At 37.8% G+C, this 19,063-nt stretch overlaps 5 protein-coding genes across 7 annotated transcripts; 3 read left to right on the forward strand and 2 right to left on the reverse strand.

The window, feature by feature from the left end:
• Positions 1-3,037, forward strand: LOC104812818 (calcineurin B-like protein 1). The gene is made up of 9 exons (XM_010540180.1): positions 1-36; positions 533-718; positions 1,415-1,497; positions 1,672-1,731; positions 1,847-1,955; positions 2,053-2,105; positions 2,273-2,353; positions 2,475-2,587; positions 2,651-3,037. The coding sequence occupies exons 2-9, from the start codon at positions 640-642 to the stop codon at positions 2,715-2,717; spliced, it is 645 nt and encodes a 214-aa protein (XP_010538482.1). The 5' UTR covers positions 1-36; positions 533-639; the 3' UTR covers positions 2,718-3,037.
• An 808-nt stretch (positions 3,038-3,845) lies between these two features.
• Positions 3,846-5,877, forward strand: LOC104812820 (coenzyme Q-binding protein COQ10 homolog, mitochondrial). The gene is made up of 4 exons (XM_010540181.2): positions 3,846-4,406; positions 4,925-5,120; positions 5,308-5,439; positions 5,526-5,877. Exons 1-4 carry the CDS (start codon positions 4,105-4,107, stop codon positions 5,646-5,648), a joined length of 753 nt encoding a protein of 250 aa, XP_010538483.1. The 5' UTR covers positions 3,846-4,104; the 3' UTR covers positions 5,649-5,877.
• Positions 5,878-7,495: 1,618 nt separating this feature from the next.
• LOC104812821 (probable receptor-like protein kinase At5g47070) lies at positions 7,496-10,121 on the forward strand. Its single transcript, XM_010540183.1, has 5 exons — positions 7,496-7,704; positions 7,809-8,545; positions 8,878-9,141; positions 9,391-9,513; positions 9,627-10,121. Exons 2-5 carry the CDS (start codon positions 8,147-8,149, stop codon positions 9,984-9,986), a joined length of 1,146 nt encoding a protein of 381 aa, XP_010538485.1. The 5' UTR covers positions 7,496-7,704; positions 7,809-8,146; the 3' UTR covers positions 9,987-10,121.
• A 535-nt stretch (positions 10,122-10,656) lies between these two features.
• Positions 10,657-12,200, reverse strand: LOC104812823. The gene is made up of 2 exons (XM_010540188.2): positions 11,696-12,200; positions 10,657-10,975 (listed from the first exon to the last, which is right to left on the reverse strand). The coding sequence occupies exons 1-2, from the start codon at positions 12,034-12,036 to the stop codon at positions 10,783-10,785; spliced, it is 534 nt and encodes a 177-aa protein (XP_010538490.1). The 5' UTR covers positions 12,037-12,200; the 3' UTR covers positions 10,657-10,782.
• A 4,849-nt stretch (positions 12,201-17,049) lies between these two features.
• Positions 17,050-18,654, reverse strand: LOC104812822 (E3 ubiquitin-protein ligase BOI-like). Of its 3 annotated transcripts, none has more exons than XM_010540187.2 (4): positions 18,359-18,654; positions 18,211-18,275; positions 17,779-18,089; positions 17,050-17,707 (listed from the first exon to the last, which is right to left on the reverse strand). In XM_010540187.2, the coding sequence occupies exons 1-4, from the start codon at positions 18,403-18,405 to the stop codon at positions 17,210-17,212; spliced, it is 921 nt and encodes a 306-aa protein (XP_010538489.1). In that variant the 5' UTR covers positions 18,406-18,654; the 3' UTR covers positions 17,050-17,209. The 3 variants fall into 3 exon arrangements, with proteins under 3 accessions (XP_010538489.1, XP_010538488.1, XP_010538486.1); XM_010540186.2 differs by having other exon boundaries at positions 18,205-18,275; positions 18,359-18,653; XM_010540184.1 differs by having other exon boundaries at positions 17,779-18,275; positions 18,359-18,381.
• Positions 18,655-19,063: the final 409 nt, after the last annotated feature.

Raw genomic sequence — 19,063 nt, forward strand, 5'->3', positions numbered from 1 at the left:
ACCCCCCCCCCCCCTCGGTTTCTCCTTCTCTCCCTGGTGAGTCCCGGTTTCCTTTTTAGGGATTTTTTGATGAATTCCGTTGTGCAATCGATTTCTGATTTTGGCTTTTCTCCTGTGATTAATTGTTTTAATTGCAATGCATTTTGTTACAGATTTGATTTTTTAGGGTAAAGAAATTCTTTTGCCTCCGGTTGCTACTATTTTTTCCTTGATGAACTTTGATTTTTTTCTTTTTTCTGGGGTTTAGGTTCTTTATCTGTTTTTTGAAACAATATTTCTTGGTCTGTTTGATTGGTTACCGGGAAAATAAGATTCGGGGCAAGCTGAAGGGAATGCAAAAGGAAAATCCTAGTTGTGGGTTTCTTTCTCTTTTTTTTTGGGGGTTCTTAAAGGCACTATTTCGTTTTTGTAATTTGGGATTTATCTATTGCTCATTCAGCTAAGTCGATTTTCTGGGTTATGTTTCTATCCAGAGTTCCATTCTGTTTCCCTGGAATCTTTGTAGATTCTAAGATTGTTGTGGTGATGGCAGTAATAGAAGCAATCAAACTTAGCATCTCAGAAACCCTAGAAGTAGCGGCTTGATCATCCGCTATCTTCTTCTTCATCTTGGGTTTCTTGGCCTTCTCTCATCCGTAAATGGGTTGCTTCCATTCCAAGTCACCAAGAGAGTTTCGGGGACACGAAGACCCCGTAAAGTTATCCTCCGAGACGGCTTGTAAGTTACTTGCGCGACAAGTTTCCTGTTAAATATCAATTAGAATTACTGTAGATGTTGCCTTTACATTCATTCATCTGCTGCTATGGAAGCATCCTCTTTACACAGTTTATCCGTCTTGGAATGTTTCAAAGTTGATCTGTCTTTGGTTTCGGAGATGTTTTTGTTGATCTTGCAGTGTCAAACATTTCTTTGTTTTTCTGTTAGTGTTAGCAAAGTCTAAGCGAAGAGGTTAAACCTAAATCAATAGGAACCTAAAGGTGGTTCCTTTACAGGGTTGGTTCACCAGTCTTTTCTCGGTTCAACAGTGTAGTGCATTTGGTTTAAATTATAATCTATCTTCCATCTAGCATGATTCTCTGACTGAATATACTCAAGAGGGTGTTTTTACATAATTTATTGATTCAAAGTTGATTCATCTTTTGTTTCGGGGATGTTTTTGATTGGCATGATAGTCTGCTGACTGCTGCTGATAGGAGAGCCCTCAAACTATTTAAGCATTTTATTGGATCGTCAATCTAACTTTTACACCATGCTGCGGATTTACTCAATAGTTTATCTTGATCAGAAAATTCTGAAAAGGGTCTGTTTTATATATCTTATCTCGATATAGAAGATGTTCGAAAGTTAATTGATCGATTGTTCCCATGATTTTTTGTTTGATCTTGCAGTGTCGCTTGTTTTTCTGTTTTCCAGTTAGTGTGAGTGAGGTTGAAGCACTGTTTGAGCTGTTTAAGAGCATAAGCAGTTCGGTTGTTGATGATGGCTTGATAAGCAAGGTAAAGATATCGATACTCTAGATATTTTTTTCTCATCATTCTTCCGATCTGTCCGCTCCATGTAGAACAGATTCAATGCATTGTAATCTTTACTATTTCACTCGAATTTGATTCTCCATTGGTTGGTTTGACATCGAAAATGGATAGTATTTATGATCTCCCGCGTCTGTGCAGGAGGAGTTTCAGCTTGCTTTGTTCAAGAACAGAAAGAAGGATAACATGTTTGCTAATATGGTGATCTAATTTTCTGAGTCTCCTAGAATTGTCTTCTTCTGGACGAGAGCTTAAAAACACTCTTAAGCTATAAGGCTGAGGATACAGAATTAAATAAATGTTGATTTCTTTGCAGATATTCGATATGTTTGACGCTAAACGAAAAGGCGTCATCGATTTCGGGGACTTTGTTAGGTCACTAAATGTTTTCCACCCCAACATATCCCCGGATGACAAAATCGATTGTAAGTTGGCATAAGAGAAGTGACAAAATCTATATCTATTGTCTCTCTTAAGTTTTTATCACAACCTTATTCATGCCCGTTTATCGTTTATTTTCAGTTACATTCCGGCTTTACGACATGGATTGCACAGGCTTCATTGAGCGCCAAGAGGTAATGATCTCCCTTCTTTTTTCCCCCCAAACTCAGACCATGAGTGATATGCTGTGGTGTTTGGACAGTGAAAGACCTGTTTCTGAGAACATTTCCAAATTTCGTCGCCGGTTTCGAAATGCCCTTTTGCAGAAAATAATTGTTGTGTGTGTGATTATTTTTGGAAGGTAAAGCAAATGTTGATCGCCCTTCTATGCGAATCTGAAATGAAGCTGGCTGATGACACCATAGAGATGATAATCGATAAGGTCTTACTTTTGTCTTTTTGGCTCTTTGGAGGCATGAAACCATTACATGTAAAGATTTATTGGACAATGATAGTAAATTTTCATGTTTGAAAATGTGGTTAACGTGTATGTTCATGAGCAGACGTTCCAGGACGCAGACGTGAATCGGGATGGGAAGATCGATAGATCCGAGTGGCATGATTTTGTGATGAAACATCCGTCATTGCTCAAGATCATGACCGTCCCGTATTTGAGGTATGTGAGTTTAAATTATTCATACGTATCTGTGCTCCTAATAATAATAATAATAATTTGCAGGGACATAACAACAACGTTTCCGAGTTTTGTGTTCAATTCGGAGGTGGAGGAGGAGACTGCCGCGTGAATGAGTAAACGAGCTCCTGTTTTGACCATCTACCACTGCCGTTACACTACGACTGATTCCTTGAGTTTTGCAAAGTAGCCTAATCACATTCTGCCTTTGTCTATCGTTAGGTTCATTTCTCTTTTCCTTTGGATAAAAGTTTTTTTTTTTTTGACAATCCGAGAGTTCACCGTGTTTTCGATCCAATTATATATTCCAGATATCCCGGTGAAATTAAGGTGAATACCCCTTCCAAATGAAGCTTTTTTTTGTACTTCTCTTTTGTACATTTTATTTTAAATCCTCGAATCAGGGTTATTTACTTGCTAATCCTTACATCATATTCTTCTTGTTACAAAAAAAAACTCCGACTTTGTACAGGTTTATAAAGCCATAATAAATAATAATCATACGTTTGTTTGTTGGGCTACTCACTGTAAGATTCGTCTAAAAGAATTGAAGTGTCGATTTTGTTACAAATTAATATTGTGTGGTGAAAACGGAGGAATTTGGTATTTATTAGGCCCTTCTGAGCAAACTGAGGAATTTGTATTGGTCTCTTAAAATTGGATTCTAGACATTAAAAAAAAAACATACAAGGAAAAATAAATAAAATCTGCCTTTGTCTAATGACTCCAAGCCCGTTGGGGAATATTACTCAAATAACCCACTTGGATCGCATCAATTTCAATGTACACCACCGAAAAAAAAAAAAATTTCAATTTTAACCCACTTTTTGGTTGGAAAAGTCCGAAATACCCTTTTCGTTTTATTTTTTGCGACCTTATTACGACTAACATATAACTGATATACCACTAAAATAAGAAAGATGATTTTTTTGCCACCTTTTTTAGAATCAATTGTAACTATATTTAGAATTAATTACGAAATCGTAATAACGAAGTTGTTTTCGAATGGATAAAAATCGCGTATTCATTAAGGGTAATTTCGTCTTTTCACATAAAAAAAAGTGTTAAGTTTTTTCTGGTATACACGTGAAATATGTGCGACCGAACTCGGTCATTTGAGTAAAATTCCCTGATTGTTGCGCCGAATTATTCTCTTTTGTTTCTTTGAAAGAAAATAATTTTCAAATAGATTTTTATTTCTCCGTATAAAGTTTCGCCCATTTCTCCTCGTTGCCGTCTCCTGTTTGAACAGTGGTTCTCTCTCTCTCTCCGAAACATGGCCATCGATTCGACGCCGCCTTCGGTGCTATTCTGATCCCTTTGCACAATTCCGCATAAAGTCGGATACTTTTATGCGTCTCTTCTGCTGAACGACTCGTAATTTCTACCAAGTTCTCCCATCTCTGGTCCTGCCCTCATTTTTTTGGAACCCTAATCAGGATTTCAATCCAATTCGGCCAATTCGGCCAATTCGGCATATTGAATCGGGATTTGGTATAATGCCACCGTTTACGCCTGGTCCGAGGGCCATATTTTCCCTCGTTTCATGTCGAAACGGGTTCAGGAACTCGGTCAGCCGTGCCCCGAGGAGTTCTACATTCGATCAATTTCGTGGATTGGGTAGTTTAGCAGGTATCGACAGATGCTCTCTTCCTTACAGATCCAAGTGCGAGGACGAGGTTCGTGTCTCTGTCGGAAGATCATCGGGCGGCATATATCAGAGGAGGAATTTTTTGGGTTGTGGGGACGGGGAGGAAGGTGGTCAATTGTCGAAGGTCTACCAAGAGCGACGTCTCATGGGGTAAACGCTTTGGTCCGATTTATACGTTTGTCATCTGCTGCTTGTATGATCTCTTCTGTTCTCGTTCGCTGCTGTTCTATGTTCTCAAAATCATCCGAATTACTAGACACTTATTCCTTCATGCTCCTGGATTCTAGGACTGGTAACAGGTATTAGAGAATGATCCTCCTGCTCAATGTTCTTTCTTTCGTTTATGCGCTTCCATTGTTTGGAATGAACCAGATCATAAGCTGATTTCCGTGTAGAGAGCTTCCGGCTCGATGCATATATCTGTTAATTGTGTCAAAAAGCTGTGTGTGTTTCTGTTATTTCTGGAACATTAACTCAACGAACTGATTCCCACCGTTTGGTAAGATAGTATTCTGAAGGATCTCAGTCGTGACAGATGTTATATTTATCCAAGACCCAAGGTCATGTTTGCTGCTCTATGGATCTTATCGTGCCAAGACATCGTTAAGGTTTTATCGTCTAAGCGATAACGTATGATATCTGTTTGTTCTTGCGGCTTTTGATCTCAGATATTCCCCAGAGCAGCTGTTCAATGTGGTCGCAGCTGTTGATTTGTACCATGGATTTGTTCCCTGGTGTCAACGCTCTGAGATTCTTAAAGAATATCCAAACGGGTCGTTCGATGCGGAGTTGGAGATCGGTTTTAAGTTTCTGGTAGAGAGTTATATATCACATGTGGAGTTGGAAAGGCCAAAATGGATAAAGGTAGTCTTCCTAAACGTCAAGTTTAGTACTTTAGATGTCTTCCTCTTAATCATGATCTAGAGTTCGTACGATGTTCCACCGCTTCCATGGTTTTTATGTTTTTGGAGTTGAAGTGATTAATGCATATTCTGATTGGATTGAGAGTGACCGTAAGATATTATGATAACATATTTGGTTGTTTGGGCAGACAACGGCGAAGGACACGGGAGTGTTTGACCATTTGATAAACGAGTGGCAATTTAAGCCCGGACCCATCCCAGGGACGTGTGACCTTTACTTCCTTGTGGACTTCAAATTCAACTCACCCCTTTATCGACAGGTTTGTAAAGAAAACTGTGGAACGAGATTGTACACAAGAATCAAACCCTGATATAATGAATTGAATTGAGGTTGAAACTTTTTCAGGTGGCGTCGATGTTCTTCAAGGAGGTGGCGTCTAGACTGGTGGGAGCGTTCAGCGAGCGCTGCCGTCTGGTGTACGGACCTGGCGTTAAGGTAGACGAAAACGCTTACGAGCAAAGGGCTTGACAGAAAAACACTTAGACTAGACCGGAGGAGGGGAAAGGAGGGGGAGAGGGAAGCAACCATCAAGATTCCTATCTTTTTTGGAGATGTTATATATATAAATACCACCATTAAAGCCCCCCAATCCATTTACCAAAACAAACATACTCATGACTTGACTGAGGCTCTTATGCTCATTCATACTTGTGTTGTGACTACAGTAATCATCGTCACATTTCCCATTTTCTCCTCTTTCTTCCCTCTTTTTCTTTTTTCTTTTTGTTCGTTTTTTTTTTTCATGAAATCTGCAGTGATTGACAAAGAAATATGGTTTTAGGGCAAATAACCTTAAACAACTTTGAAAAATCAGTTGTACAATGCAAATGGACCCAACTGCTCTCCTCAAGGGGTTTGGTTGACTGTCCATCCAGATAGACGAGAGAGCGATGTTTCAACACGCGAAAACACACCACTTGTAACATCATTCCTTTACCTGTTTTTAAAGGAAAATAATTTTTTTTTAAAAAAGGACTAATAAAGAAAGCATGACGACACAAAGCTGACGTCATGGGTTGGATCCTTCAACTTGACGTGTCGCCTAACTCCCATATTTATCGTCATAATAACCGTAATTATTCTCTAATAATAATAATAAAAATAATAATAATAATTCCCACAAAGCTTGAACACCGGAAGAAGCGGGCAGGTGATGTAATGTTTTTTTTTATAACCGATTATGCTGGGCCGAAATCCAAATTAATTTCGAAATCGATAATCAACCATGTGCTTTGAATTATACGTTCTCTCACCAATTTGAGGTTCGAATTCGGAACGAAATAGACGCTTTGCATCTCCATTTTACCGACCACCTTTTAAGTTTAGGCCTTGAATGGTAGGAGTTTTTGGAGTTTTTAGAATCCAAAAACCAAAAAAAACAACATTCAAATTTTTACAAAATTACTTTTCCTAAAAATTTGGAAAGCCATTTTAGTGAAAAAAATCAATGAAAAACCAAAAGCTACTTTTTTTGAGTTTTCAAATATTATAAAAACCAAAAACTAAAAACCAAAATCCAAAAACTAAAATCAAAAACCCAAAATAAAAGTCATCTCCATTCAAAACCTTACTTTCTTTTCTAGAGGTGGGCATTTCAATTCGAAAATTTAGTTTTGATCCGATCCGAACCAAATCAACATCGAATAAATCGTTTTTGAACCGAATCATATAAATATCGAATCAAATTCAATAAATACTGAAATAAAATCTGAATTATCTAATAATATATTTGTAAATACTATAGTTTGATATTCATTTAGCATTCACATAACGAACCGATATTAAAACTGAAGCGGTTACTATTCAGTTCTAATTTGATATAATTTTTATAAAACCGAAAATATTGTTCCCAAATCGAATCGTTTGAATACCGAACCGAATAACAGGTGTGAGGAGTTTGAAAATAAAATGGCTTTCCGTCAAGAAATAAAATGTGTCAATTAAATTTCCCAGAAATAGCTCTACGAGACAAATAGAACGCGGTTTCAGCACATCACATCCTCTCGTGGAAAAAGAAATTAGAGCAGTTGAAACCGGTCCTACATTCGATAATATTTTCATCGTTTTAACATAAACCTAGATTCATCTCATACTTTTCTTATATATATATATATATATATATATGAACAACTAAATAATTAATCCAAGGGTTCAAATTTCAAATGGGGGGGGGAGTCATGATCTTTGAAACTAATCGTTGACTTGAAAGCACTCCTCGCGTCTTCGGCTGGGAACCAAATTTATTTCGTAAGATCAACCAAATGGAGGGGGACATGCAATTCTGTATTTCCGTAATGTTATAACATTATGGTCTCTTCAATGTCCTCTATCTCACGTCTCTTCCGTACACTGTATTGTTTTGTCGGTTTCTCATGTGTTCCTCTAGTACGTTAATCGCCAAAAAATTTCCGCCTTTACAAAAAAAAAAAAACTTGTCGCTGTTTCCCCTCACCGAATCTCGGATTCTGTCTGTCGCTTCTATTGTCTCTCCTTAATTTCTCGGAAAACCGTTCTTCCTTCGTCGGTAGGGACATCACATCATCTGTGCTATTTATATCACATCATTAAGACCAAACGGATCGCGACCAGTTTTGTCTGAAACCCGTTTCGATTGTTTGTTCATTTCAGATTCAGATCACTGCAGTTCTCTTTGATCAGATTTAGGTCTTCACTTCAACAAAACCTTCTGTTCAAGCCGGACGGTTCCGGCAACTAATTTCTCATTGGTTTTCCATCCGAATTATCTCTTTTTCCCCTGCGGAATAATCCAACGAAAGTCTCCGCTTTTTTATTGATACTCTGTTTCTCTCTTTCATATTCTGTCAAAATCTTTTTGGATTCTGAATCCTTCATGCTCTGATTTTAGTTTCCCACTAAAAAAAACACCCAAATAACCCCGAACAGGAAAAAAAATCTTTTCTTTTCGTTTTTCCTGTCGGCAGAGGTAAAAAGGAAAACAGAGAGACATGAACTGCCTCTTCTTGTTCAAGTCAAAGAACCCCAAACCCGATTATGTCCTGAAGAAGAACAACTTCAACAACAGAAGTGGAGGGTCTTCACCCAAATCAGCTCCCGAACTGTCGGCGAGGAATAACCGTTCGAACCCATCTTCTTCGTTCAATCTCCCTGCACCCAGATCTCTGCCTTCTCCGAGGATGATTAATGGTGAATTGCACACAGATAGAGAAGACAAACTTAGGGTTTTTTCTTACAGGGAACTCGGTGACGCTACGGACGGGTTCAACAGAAAGCTTAAGATCGGAGAAGGCGGATTTGGGAGTGTGTACAAAGGCACGATTTCGATCGACGGCTCTGGTTCCCCGCTTGTCGTCGCCATCAAGAAACTCAACCAGAGAGGCCTACAGGTACTTCCATTGATCACTTCACTGTTCTCGCCGTCTTTTCGTATCTCAGTTATATCACCTTTGGGTGTACTATTGAACCCGACATCGAAGCCATATGTCTCCACCTTTCTCAATCATCAAAGAATGGATGAAACGCTGAAATAGGAAGTGCACTCTCTCAACTTCATCAGATTCTTCGATAAAATTGGGGACTTTGATCTGGGTTTTGCCTGTATGACTTACTGTTTCAACGCATGCATTACAACATGGTTCCATTATATTATAGTTTTAGAGTTAACCCGTAAAGAAAACTGTACAAGTCAACTCGAACCATCTCTGTCTGGTTCCTGTAGGGTCATAAGGAATGGCTAAAAGAGGTTCAGTTCCTGGGAATGGTGAAGCATCCCAACGTAGTGAGGCTATTGGGTTACTGCTCGCAGGATGACGACGAGAGAGGGATAGAACGGCTCCTAGTGTACGAGTTCATGCCTAACAGAAGTTTAGAGGACCATCTCATCAGCCGTCGATCACCCACTTTGCCATGGAAACAGAGGCTCGAGATCATGCATGGTGCCGCTCAAGGTCTCGCTTATTTGCATTCTGGGCTCGGAATCGAGGTTGACTCTCACTCTTACAACCCCAGTTCACCATTTGGTTGAGTTCATGCTTCTGAATCATCCGGGTGTTTAGGGAAACAAAAATCACATTTTTCACAGAACCCATTTGTTAGTTTTCCATTTCTCGTTATCAGGCATATCAAATAGTCCACGAACTATATGCACATCTCGAGGAAATCTGATAGCTGAGGACATACGTGTGGTTATTCAGGAAATCTGATGGCTGAGGTATACTGCATATATTGGCAGGTGATATACCGAGACTTCAAAACATCAAACGTGCTTTTGGACGAGGAGTTTAGGCCGAAATTATCGGACTTCGGCCTCGCGAGAGAGGGGCCACAGGACGGCAAGACCCACGTCACCACTGCTGTGAGTATCTACAATTATCACTTGTTCATATGATTTGGTAAGAACAAATAGTAAAGAAGAGGCTCTCATACATATATAAACGAGTATATATGTGGATGCATGCATGCATGCAGAGGGTGGGAACACAGGGATACGCAGCTCCAGAGTACGTGGAGACGGGACATCTACGGTCACAGAGTGACGTATACAGCTTCGGGGTGGTGCTGTACGAGATCATAACAGGGCGTCGAGCCATAGAGAGGAAGAGGCCGGAGGGGGAGGAGAAGCTTCTAGAATGGGTGAGACAGTTTCCGGCGGAGAGCAGAAGGTTCAGAATGGTGTTGGATCCTCGGCTGAGGAACAATTTCCCGGTGGCCGCTGCCCGGAGAGTGGCCAAACTGGCCGAATCCTGTCTGAACGTCAACTACAAAGAGCGTCCGACCATGGCTTCTGTCTCGGATGCACTTGGCACCATCATTAACGAATTCCCTTAATTTATAACTTTGTTTACGTATATAAACAAAGGTTATTACACTCTCCATATATATAGGGTAAAATTGGTCCAACAAAGCCCAAAAACGATACAAGTCATACGGCCCAAATACCTTGGAAAAAAAAATATCATCTGAAATATTCCATAATACAGGGTTTGCCCATGATATATTCATTGTGTGCATCAACCTACCAATTTGCAATTTCTTTAATTTTATTTTTATTATTAACGAAGAAATCAAATCCCTCCACCCCACTCAAGTGTAAAATCTCATCCCTTTTTGGAAAGAAAAAGAATGTGCAGAGAAAAAGATACACACACAACATTATTACCATTCCCACTTTGCCTTTCGTCAAACATTCCCCAATAAGGAAACACAAAGGGAGGGATCCCATCATGACCACAACAAACGAATATGTAACAATAAATTCACAAAACCTTTAAAATTCTTTTGCATCTCCTTACCATTTCTTTTCATACAAAAAAAAACATAGAAACAGAAACAGTTACATATACATATACACATATATATATATATATAACTTCCTCAAAAAAATAAAAAAAAGGAAAACGATATACATCCACCCACCCATCCCCATCCCATGTAAGTTATCATGATCATAGTCCTCTTCTCAAATTCTCAAAAAAAAAAAAGTAAAAAAAAAAAGCCCTTTGAAGAAGAGAGGTTTCTCCTCCTTTTTTTATCTTTCCTCGTGAAGAGTTTTCAAAGCTTCCACCTTTAGAAGATGAACTATTTCGCCTCAAACTAGAACTTGCAGGAGTTTCATTAAGAGAAATCAAGCGGCAGCAACAGTTCCGGCTTTAAAAGAGTAATCCGGAGATCTGTTGGGGGAAGAAGAAGCAGAAGAGCTCTGTTCCTTTCTCCTCATAGCTTTCATGGAAGATGACACTCTCTTCTTCTTCTCCACCGCCTCGTCTCTGTCTATCTGCTCTTGTCTGCACTCCTCGCTACAGAACGGTATGTCCCCTCTGTGAAAAGATCATCAACACTTTCAGACAAACGAGATCAAGTATGGGAACAAGAAAGTATGATCCTTTTTTTCTCTCCCCTGTTTTCTACTGAGAGGGATTGTCAGTGAGATTTTCATTTTTCAACCACCCTCTTCAATTTTTACCTGGTGGCCAACCAAACCAAACAGGACCGGAAACTGTTGCTTCCTTTTATGGCAAGCGTATGTAAAAAGCAGTGACTTGCATCCAACTCAAAAATCAGAATCGAATTCGAGACTTGAATACAACTTAAATCTACACAGATCCCTTTACCGGGCATCGAAAATCAGACATGGGTTTTGCTAAAGATCGAAACTTTATCAAGGAAACAGAAGAATCTTAAAAGAAAAATAACAAGAGCGCATTCAAATTTCTGCGAAACAGATCTCGAAACAAGGATCCCTGCTGAATAATATACGACAAGTTAGAAAACAGACAACTTGTTCTCTGCCAAAACCCAACAAATCGTCTCAATTTTCACAGATTCCTTAACAAACGAGGAAAAAATCAGAAACTAAAGGCCAAAAATTCAGAGGAAAACCAAAACAAAACCAATTTTGATCTCTGCAACAACTACACCGATCATGTCGATCGTAAATCAGAATCTGGGTCATGATGGCATCGGGCTAAGACACACAGGAATCGTTAAGAAACAGAAGGATCGGAAAAAGGAGAAACAGATCAATCAGGTGATTTTACCTGTACATGTAGATGTCTATCTTCACTAGAGGCTTCTTGCACATGGTGCAAGATTCCAGGTAATGAGGCTGCTGATGGCTGTAACAACTGTTTTCGAATCTGGAATCATGGAACCTTCCGGAAACGACAGATCTCGGAGAGGAAACTGAGTACTGATGCTGGTAATAACCCTGAGGGTAGAAGTTCAAGTAGTTCATGTTCCTGAGGGTGTTCCTTCTCGTGTAGCAGAAGGGGCTCGAAACGGCGGCGTTCTGGGAAGAAACACCAGCCTCCACCTCTGCAATTGAAGCCAACCCATCGTCTTCTTCTATGAAATAAGACTTTCTCGCAGAGATCTCCATCTCTTGTTTCCCTTTTTTTTTAAAAATCTTTCTCTATTTCCTTTCTGATGCGAAGATGGAGAGAGAGAGAGAGATTTGGTGGAGAGTTTGGAGGAAAGTGGAGTGAGCTTTTATAGCAAAAACAGCTTTGTTTGAGAGAGGAGAGAGAGAGAGAATGAAACAAGGGGCAAGTTTCAGGGAAAGTGGAGAGGGAATCTATTGGCTTTGTAAGCAAAACCTTCAAAGTACAACAAAAACTACTATTTTTTCTTTTATTTTTAAAAAAACTTTTTTAACCATCGCATTATTATGAGGAATAATTGAGCTCTCCGATATTAATTATTTTTCTGACTAATTCTTTTTTCTCATCTTAGACCCTTTCTCCCCCCAACAAAATATATTCTTTGCTTATATTACTTTATAAAAAAATAATTTTTTTGTTAATATCTGCATCATTTTTTAAAATTCTACTTGTTTGACTGAACCGGACTGATATATTCATAACAATTTTTGTTTTTTTGTCGTCATTTTTCTAAAATTCCATTCGATTCTAATTACAAATTTGTTTCTTTCATCCAAATGAAGATAGCCATCCCCTTCGTGTGTTTTTTTATTGGCACATTTTGCTTTTTGTCTGTTATATTGTTGCCATTGTGGTGTTGATGATGATGAATTCTTATTTATTTTTTTAAATGATCATGGATTGTTGTGAGGATAGTATGTCAACAGACCCAATGAAACCACTAACTCATATTTTTTTTTTAAAAAAAGGAAAAATTAATAACATCTCAATTTAATATTCAGAAATTATGAAAAGCGACCGATATTATAGAAACAGTTTCCAATATAAAATATTCAGTGTTTTCCTTCCCCTCGGAATTCGCTCCTAAATGACATCATCATGTATGTTTGAGTACGTCTCCAAGCAATAGTTTTCTGATAAAATAATTTTAAAACAGCGGTTAATACAAGCACTTGTGAAATTATCCCAATATATGAGGGGTACAATTGGCATTTACGGAGAACCGTATAAATATAACTCCGTTATAAAATCCCAATTTCGAATATAGGAAGAATATCTGAAACTTCAATTATTACTATTATTATTTAGATAAAACAAATACGAATGCTATGAATAACAAATTTTTTTAACCCAAGTAAGAGGGAGCAATTCTCCTTGGGGATAAAAGATTTTAAGGTAATATTACAAAATTCTGCAGTCTGAAGGACAATAACGTAATTTGAGGTACACTCGAGGGGTATAAAGGTAACTTAAGAGTAAAGGCCAAAATCCTTGTCACGGTCCATAAAAGATGGGTCCCACAAGCAGGCCAGATCCTCACGCGCCTGGCTGCGCGTGACTTCAATCGCTCCACCATACATCACTTTTCATTGTAACGGCATTTATTTTCATAATTTAACAAAGTATATTATAATTAAATATGTAATAAGTGAAAATTAAGTATTTTCCTCATCTGATTATATATATATATATATATATATATATTTATACTATTTTTAATTACAATAGATAAATTTGTAAAAAATCATTTATAGAGACTGTTCATGCCGCATGGGTATTTAGTGATAAATTATGACGTTGGGGAAGAGAGAATATTTGGAAAGATGAGAGTGACATGCAATGATGGGAATGAAGTGAGGAACACGCGCCCCGGGATGCGTGTAAGGAAACAAAAGGAGTTAACGTCGTACACTCACGCAAGCCTCCTAATTAAACAAAACCCACTGTTTCTCTCCGAAGTTTGCAAAGTTTGCCCCACCTGTCTTTTCATTTAATTTTTGTTTCTCCCATTTAAATAATTTACAATTTAAATGCCAACAAAAATTCAAATTGTATAAGATAAAATTCAACATTTTATATCTGTATGACAAATATAGATTGGTGATAGATATAAATGTGGTAAAATATAAATAAATCCCTCTTGGATTACAAACCTCTAAAAAAAAAAGAAATTCCTTTTTGCCTATATGACGAAGAATATTTTATATTTTATTCACAAATATTCCCTTTATACGAATATAAGCTTCCAAAAAAATATCTCTGGCATGACATCACTCTCTTTGTCCTTTTCTTTCTTTTTAAATTCTTTTTTCCTTTAGCTCCCGTCCTTTTCAAACTTTTCTTTTAAAATTTATTATTGAAGTATTTTGGATGGTAGCGCACTCCATAATTATGGACCCACCTCCCGAGCCCATAGGAAACGTGGGCCCCATGTGTACTTATTATATTTAAAATACGATCAACTTACCATTATTGGTAAAAATAAATACATTGTATAACATTTGGAGATACGCATGATACTAGCATTTTACTATGATTGGCAAATGTTTTTATGTCTACATGAACAAAACTTTCGCCCATATGTAACGGTTTTAGTAATTCATTCATAAAATTTAAATAAGTTTTAGCCAGCAATTTTTTTTACAGTACCCAAAATTTATACATTCCCTCTTAAATTATAATATTTTACTTATCATTTTCTGACAACAAATAGAGAAAAAAAGAAAACCAGTGCATAATTTATTTTTTTATGAACCTGTGAAAAAATTGTTTGCATTGCGTTAACTTTTACCCTCTTGCATCCATATTATTTTAATTTTAAAAATTATAATATTATACCTCTAAGATACAAAATTTTATAAAGTAAAAGTATTTTTTATGATTTGGTACAGTAAAAGTTTTTAAAGTCATAAAACGAATAAATAAAAAAATAGTTGCTCTATTTACGAGGTTCTTGTTTCCTCGACTCTTTGCCCGGAAAACCCGGGCAGCCCGTTGATTCCTTTCTTGCCCATCCATTGTTCATATCATATATGTGTGTTTCTTTTGTAGCTTTTCATTGGATTTATTTATATACATAAAATTAATGATTAATATTTTCAACTTTTTTTTGTTGGTAGGAGGTGATTTGTATTATATACCGAATAATATTTACAACTTGAACTACACTATCTTGTCCCCCCAAATTTTTTTACTGTTCTCTGTACAAATTTGAAAATTATATCGGGTAGCTTGTCTTTGTCCAATTATGCATTAACAATTATGGAATTATCATTCTTAATTTCTACCGAGGAATTATTAAAACTCAAAAGAAAAATAGTGAAATTGTGTATGTTTGTTTGTTTTCATCTATATCCATCGTTAAAAAAGCACACAACATAAAAAAAATAAAGTAACACAACAATTTAATAATAATAGTGAGAGATTCAAATTGCGCAAATTTTGTAATTATAAAAAAACAAATTACTGAATTTTTAAATCAAATTAGCAAAGTGCAGATCTTCAAAGATTCATACAAAGAACACGTGTGATTTAGGACTCGGCGCCTCATGACACGTGCGGAGGCCTGAGCTCTGATTCGCTACATCGCGGTAAATCTATATCTCCGTGTTTTTACATGATGGACGGTCGATATCGCACTCCTTATTTAATTCTTGCTCTGCCGTCCGATATGTATTCTTATGGACCCCACTTCTACTGACACTCTATAAAAAAATTTGTTTAATATTAAAATTTCATTTTTAAATTCAATTACTTTAGAAGAGTCCAAGCCGGCGTTCTAAGAATCGACAAATTACACAATTATCATTATTCGAAATGCTGGTTTAAAATGATATATATATATATATATATATATATATGGTCGGAAATGAAAATAGGAGGAAATGCAAAATAAATAAATAAAACGGGGAAAGAAATAACTCAGAGAAACAAAGGAATTATGGTAGATAGTACACATCCAATGCACATGTTTCCATATGATCGTTTCCCAACATTGCGTTAAATAATAATTAAGCGTAATTAAAATGATAAAATTTTGTAAAGTTTGCCACATGGGGGTTTTTATTAGTCATAATAAAACGGGGAGAACCGGAGAAGAAAACAATATTCTATATGATGGACGGACCACGGAATGCCGTGCCACAAAGCTGACACGTGTAGAAGGAACAAGCCATATGTACGAAAACCTCTCGTTTCTCGTGTTAGATTCTCTCACTGAAATTCCAATTCCCATTCCAACTTTTTATTTTATTTTATAAATTATATAGAATCTAGGGTCCACCTGGCACGGTTTAGAATATAACACGTGTTGATGTTTAATCGTTTTTGTAAATACGATATTGGTGTTTCCCCTGGTGGATCTTGGGTAATATATTAATTATGATATCCGATGATGTTAGGCCCATTTTTTGGCCCATAGTATCTCCTGATTTTTTTAAATTATGGGCCTAAAGAGTACAGTTGGATCCAAAAATATTAATTCGTATTTTGGGCCACCGACTGTCAATACCTGTCCACATTATTCCGATTTTGAGATTAGGCGCTGTGATTGTGATATGATATTGTGATCCGATCATATTGGTTTCATTGCCTATAAATTATAATTTATAATATTTTTATCAAATTATTAATGAAATATGCAAATGATGAATCTAATAAATTAGTGTGACCGTCATAAGTTTAACATTACGACCAATTAGATCGAACAAATTTACACAGATCACAGATTCACACAGCTGAAGAAAAATGTGTATTGAAGTCAAAATAGAAAATAGAAGATATTTTTTATATAATGTCCGATCAGGAATATTATATATATATATATATAATGGTTTGTATAACTACTAACAAGATTGAACCGTTCGTGACTTTGGATCACTGTGGCCGCGATTATTGATCGCATCCCTCATGGTCCATAGACCCGAGCTACTTTGTTGTGCTCCATCACGACATTTATTCCAATATACATTTATTGTTTTTTTTTTCAAAAAATTTTGTTATAGTAAATTCATATAACCACGAGCCGAAAATAGAGAAATCTCAAGTCTGTAAATTCGTTTTTTTCTAACTAACAAATATCCAATCACGTATCTAATATACTTTGTCAATAACTTTCTCATACGAATCTTGATCGAACCTTCCACGAATTAGAAAATCGAATTTATGTTGAGCAAATTGACAAATTATTTTTGTTTAAGAAAAACAAAGAATTTCCAAAAGAAACAAGAAAATAAAGAGAAACAAAATGTCACTATTCAATGTGGCCTGTGTTCGTCAACTCTTAGCAAACTTATATTACTTACATACAAAATAATATATTATTGGGATTTTTTTCACTTAATTATATGTTTTTTTTAAATTTCAATGACGTGTTGGGCCTACGAGGCCCAATTAAGAAAAGAAAACTTCGACGCTGGAATTCTTGAAGGAGAGGCAAAGCGGGCAAGCTCTCGCGGCGCCGTCGCATTCCATACAGAGACAGAGATGCCGACACGGCAGTGCCACCACCGCCGCCGACCGACACCGACAAATCCTGCAGATCGGGCCGGTCATCTCAACCCTGTTCGGATCCACGTAAACCGACTCCGTGTCCTCCAATTCCGCCGCTCCTCCGCCGCGCCCCTCACGCTCCGCCGTCGTTGCTTGCTGCAGCTGAGTCTGCAGCGACGCCGCCTCAGCCTCTCTCGTCGCCGCTCTCACTTGCCAGACGCGTGCATCCGCTGCTAGCTGGGCTGCACGCGCCTCCAGCTCCGCGTGGCGGCGCGTGGCTTTCTCCATCTCTGTTTCTTTCTCTCTCAGCCTCCGTGCTACTAATTCCTCCGCTGCTCTCAGCAGCTCACGATAGTGCCTCTCCCTGTTCTCTGCTAATGTGCACCGCAATTGCTCCCCCTGCAAACCCAATACTTTGAGAAGAAGAAGAATTTGAAGAAAGCTCATTTCCAATGGGGAAGATTGATCACCTGGCTCTGAAGGAATCTGTCCAGTTCGTCTGATTGCCGTTTGATTTCTCCGGCGAGATCTCCGGAGAACGCAGGAAAAGATGTAAACAACTGTTCCCGATTCGAGCACTGTTGCGGCAACTGCTCATGGCGGTCGCCGGGATACAAACGAAGACCGGTGGAGATCACATTCGGCGGTGGGTGGCGGCGGCGGCTATTCTGCATCTGCGTCGTATCGATGACTGGCGGCGGCGGAGGATTCATCGGAGCCACCGCAGCTTGTATTTCATTCGCCGGCGAAACCTCTACCGTTCGCTTCGTGGTACCAACCCCTGCTTGAATAATCCCCCGACAACAACAAAAAAAAAAACCGTGAAGACACAGAAGACAGGGCACAAACTGAGAGGAAGAAGGAAAACGAAGAAAGAATCGGAAATAAAGAGAGACCGCCACCGATGGTGAAAGGGAAATGAGGTTTCTGGGGCTGCAGCGAGCAATCATTCCCTTCTTGTCCGTTTCTGCAGAATCCAGCGAAAAAGAAGTTGAAAGATCACATATACACAGAGAGAGAGCGAGAGAGAGAGACGGAGATGAAGGAGACCTGTTGGGGAAGAAGACAGTGGAAGGGCGCTGAGCTTGGACCGCCATTATCAGAGATGAACCAGAACGCCGATCATGCAAGAATCCACGCGAACGATAGCGGAGATGTGTTCCGTCGTGTACAAAACGGGTGTGCGCGTATACGAGAAGAGAGTGTTTCGAAAGGGGAGGAGGGTTTCAAAGGCTCTCCGCACATAATAAGCATGATTGTCATTAATGATCTCTCACAAATTCGAGATGCATCTTCTCCTACTGTATTTCACCCAAAACAAAAAAAAAAGAAAAAAAAGAATGAACACTTGTTTTTTTGTTTGTTTAATGGTGTTAATTAACAAAATTAATTATGTAGATTAAAACTTACGACTATATATTTACATTTAAATATCCCATAAATGAGGTTTAATTAGAAATGCATGAGAGGATTAGATGAGAAAATATAACACCCACAATTGCATTTTTTTTTTGTCTCGTTAAATTATCCGATGCACCACCATAATTCATGTCAAACATGCAAATTCATGCTTGATCATAAAAACCTATAAATTTTTTTAAAACATTGTATATAGTCCAAATAAATGTGTATTTAAAATGGATTTGTTGCTAGTTATTGTATTATTTTTTTTTTTGTAAAGTATGTTGGTAGTTCGTATTCGCATGTGTTGAAATGTACCACTGCTTTGAATTGAACTAACACCTTACTGTGTTT

Source organism: Tarenaya hassleriana, unplaced genomic scaffold (assembly GCF_000463585.1).
Source record: "Tarenaya hassleriana unplaced genomic scaffold, ASM46358v1 Cleome2, whole genome shotgun sequence".
In the NCBI taxonomy this organism is placed as follows: Eukaryota; Viridiplantae; Streptophyta; class Magnoliopsida; order Brassicales; family Cleomaceae; genus Tarenaya; species Tarenaya hassleriana.

Excerpts from the sequence above, each read along its gene's own strand:
- LOC104812818 (XM_010540180.1), top strand. The coding sequence starts at position 640 with ATGGGTTGCTTCCATTCCAAGTCACCAAGAGAGTTTCGGGGACACGAA. Across the intron at positions 1,498-1,671 it reads ATGATGGCTTGATAAGCAAG|GAGGAGTTTCAGCTTGCTTT; the intron begins GTAAAGATATCG and ends GCGTCTGTGCAG. Across the intron at positions 2,354-2,474 it reads TAGAGATGATAATCGATAAG|ACGTTCCAGGACGCAGACGT; the intron begins GTCTTACTTTTG and ends GTTCATGAGCAG.
- LOC104812820 (XM_010540181.2), top strand. The coding sequence starts at position 4,105 with ATGCCACCGTTTACGCCTGGTCCGAGGGCCATATTTTCCCTCGTTTCA. Across the intron at positions 4,407-4,924 it reads CAAGAGCGACGTCTCATGGG|ATATTCCCCAGAGCAGCTGT; the intron begins GTAAACGCTTTG and ends TTTTGATCTCAG. Across the intron at positions 5,440-5,525 it reads ACTCACCCCTTTATCGACAG|GTGGCGTCGATGTTCTTCAA; the intron begins GTTTGTAAAGAA and ends AAACTTTTTCAG.
- LOC104812821 (XM_010540183.1), top strand. The coding sequence starts at position 8,147 with ATGAACTGCCTCTTCTTGTTCAAGTCAAAGAACCCCAAACCCGATTAT. Across the intron at positions 8,546-8,877 it reads TCAACCAGAGAGGCCTACAG|GGTCATAAGGAATGGCTAAA; the intron begins GTACTTCCATTG and ends TGGTTCCTGTAG. Across the intron at positions 9,142-9,390 it reads ATTCTGGGCTCGGAATCGAG|GTGATATACCGAGACTTCAA; the intron begins GTTGACTCTCAC and ends ATATATTGGCAG.
- LOC104812823 (XM_010540188.2), bottom strand. The coding sequence starts at position 12,036 with ATGGAGATCTCTGCGAGAAAGTCTTATTTCATAGAAGAAGACGATGGG. Across the intron at positions 10,976-11,695 it reads ATAGACATCTACATGTACAG|AGGGGACATACCGTTCTGTA; the intron begins GTAAAATCACCT and ends ATCTTTTCACAG.
- LOC104812822 (XM_010540184.1), bottom strand. The coding sequence starts at position 18,258 with ATGATTGCTCGCTGCAGCCCCAGAAACCTCATTTCCCTTTCACCATCG. Across the intron at positions 17,708-17,778 it reads ACAGATTCCTTCAGAGCCAG|GGGGAGCAATTGCGGTGCAC; the intron begins GTGATCAATCTT and ends TTGGGTTTGCAG.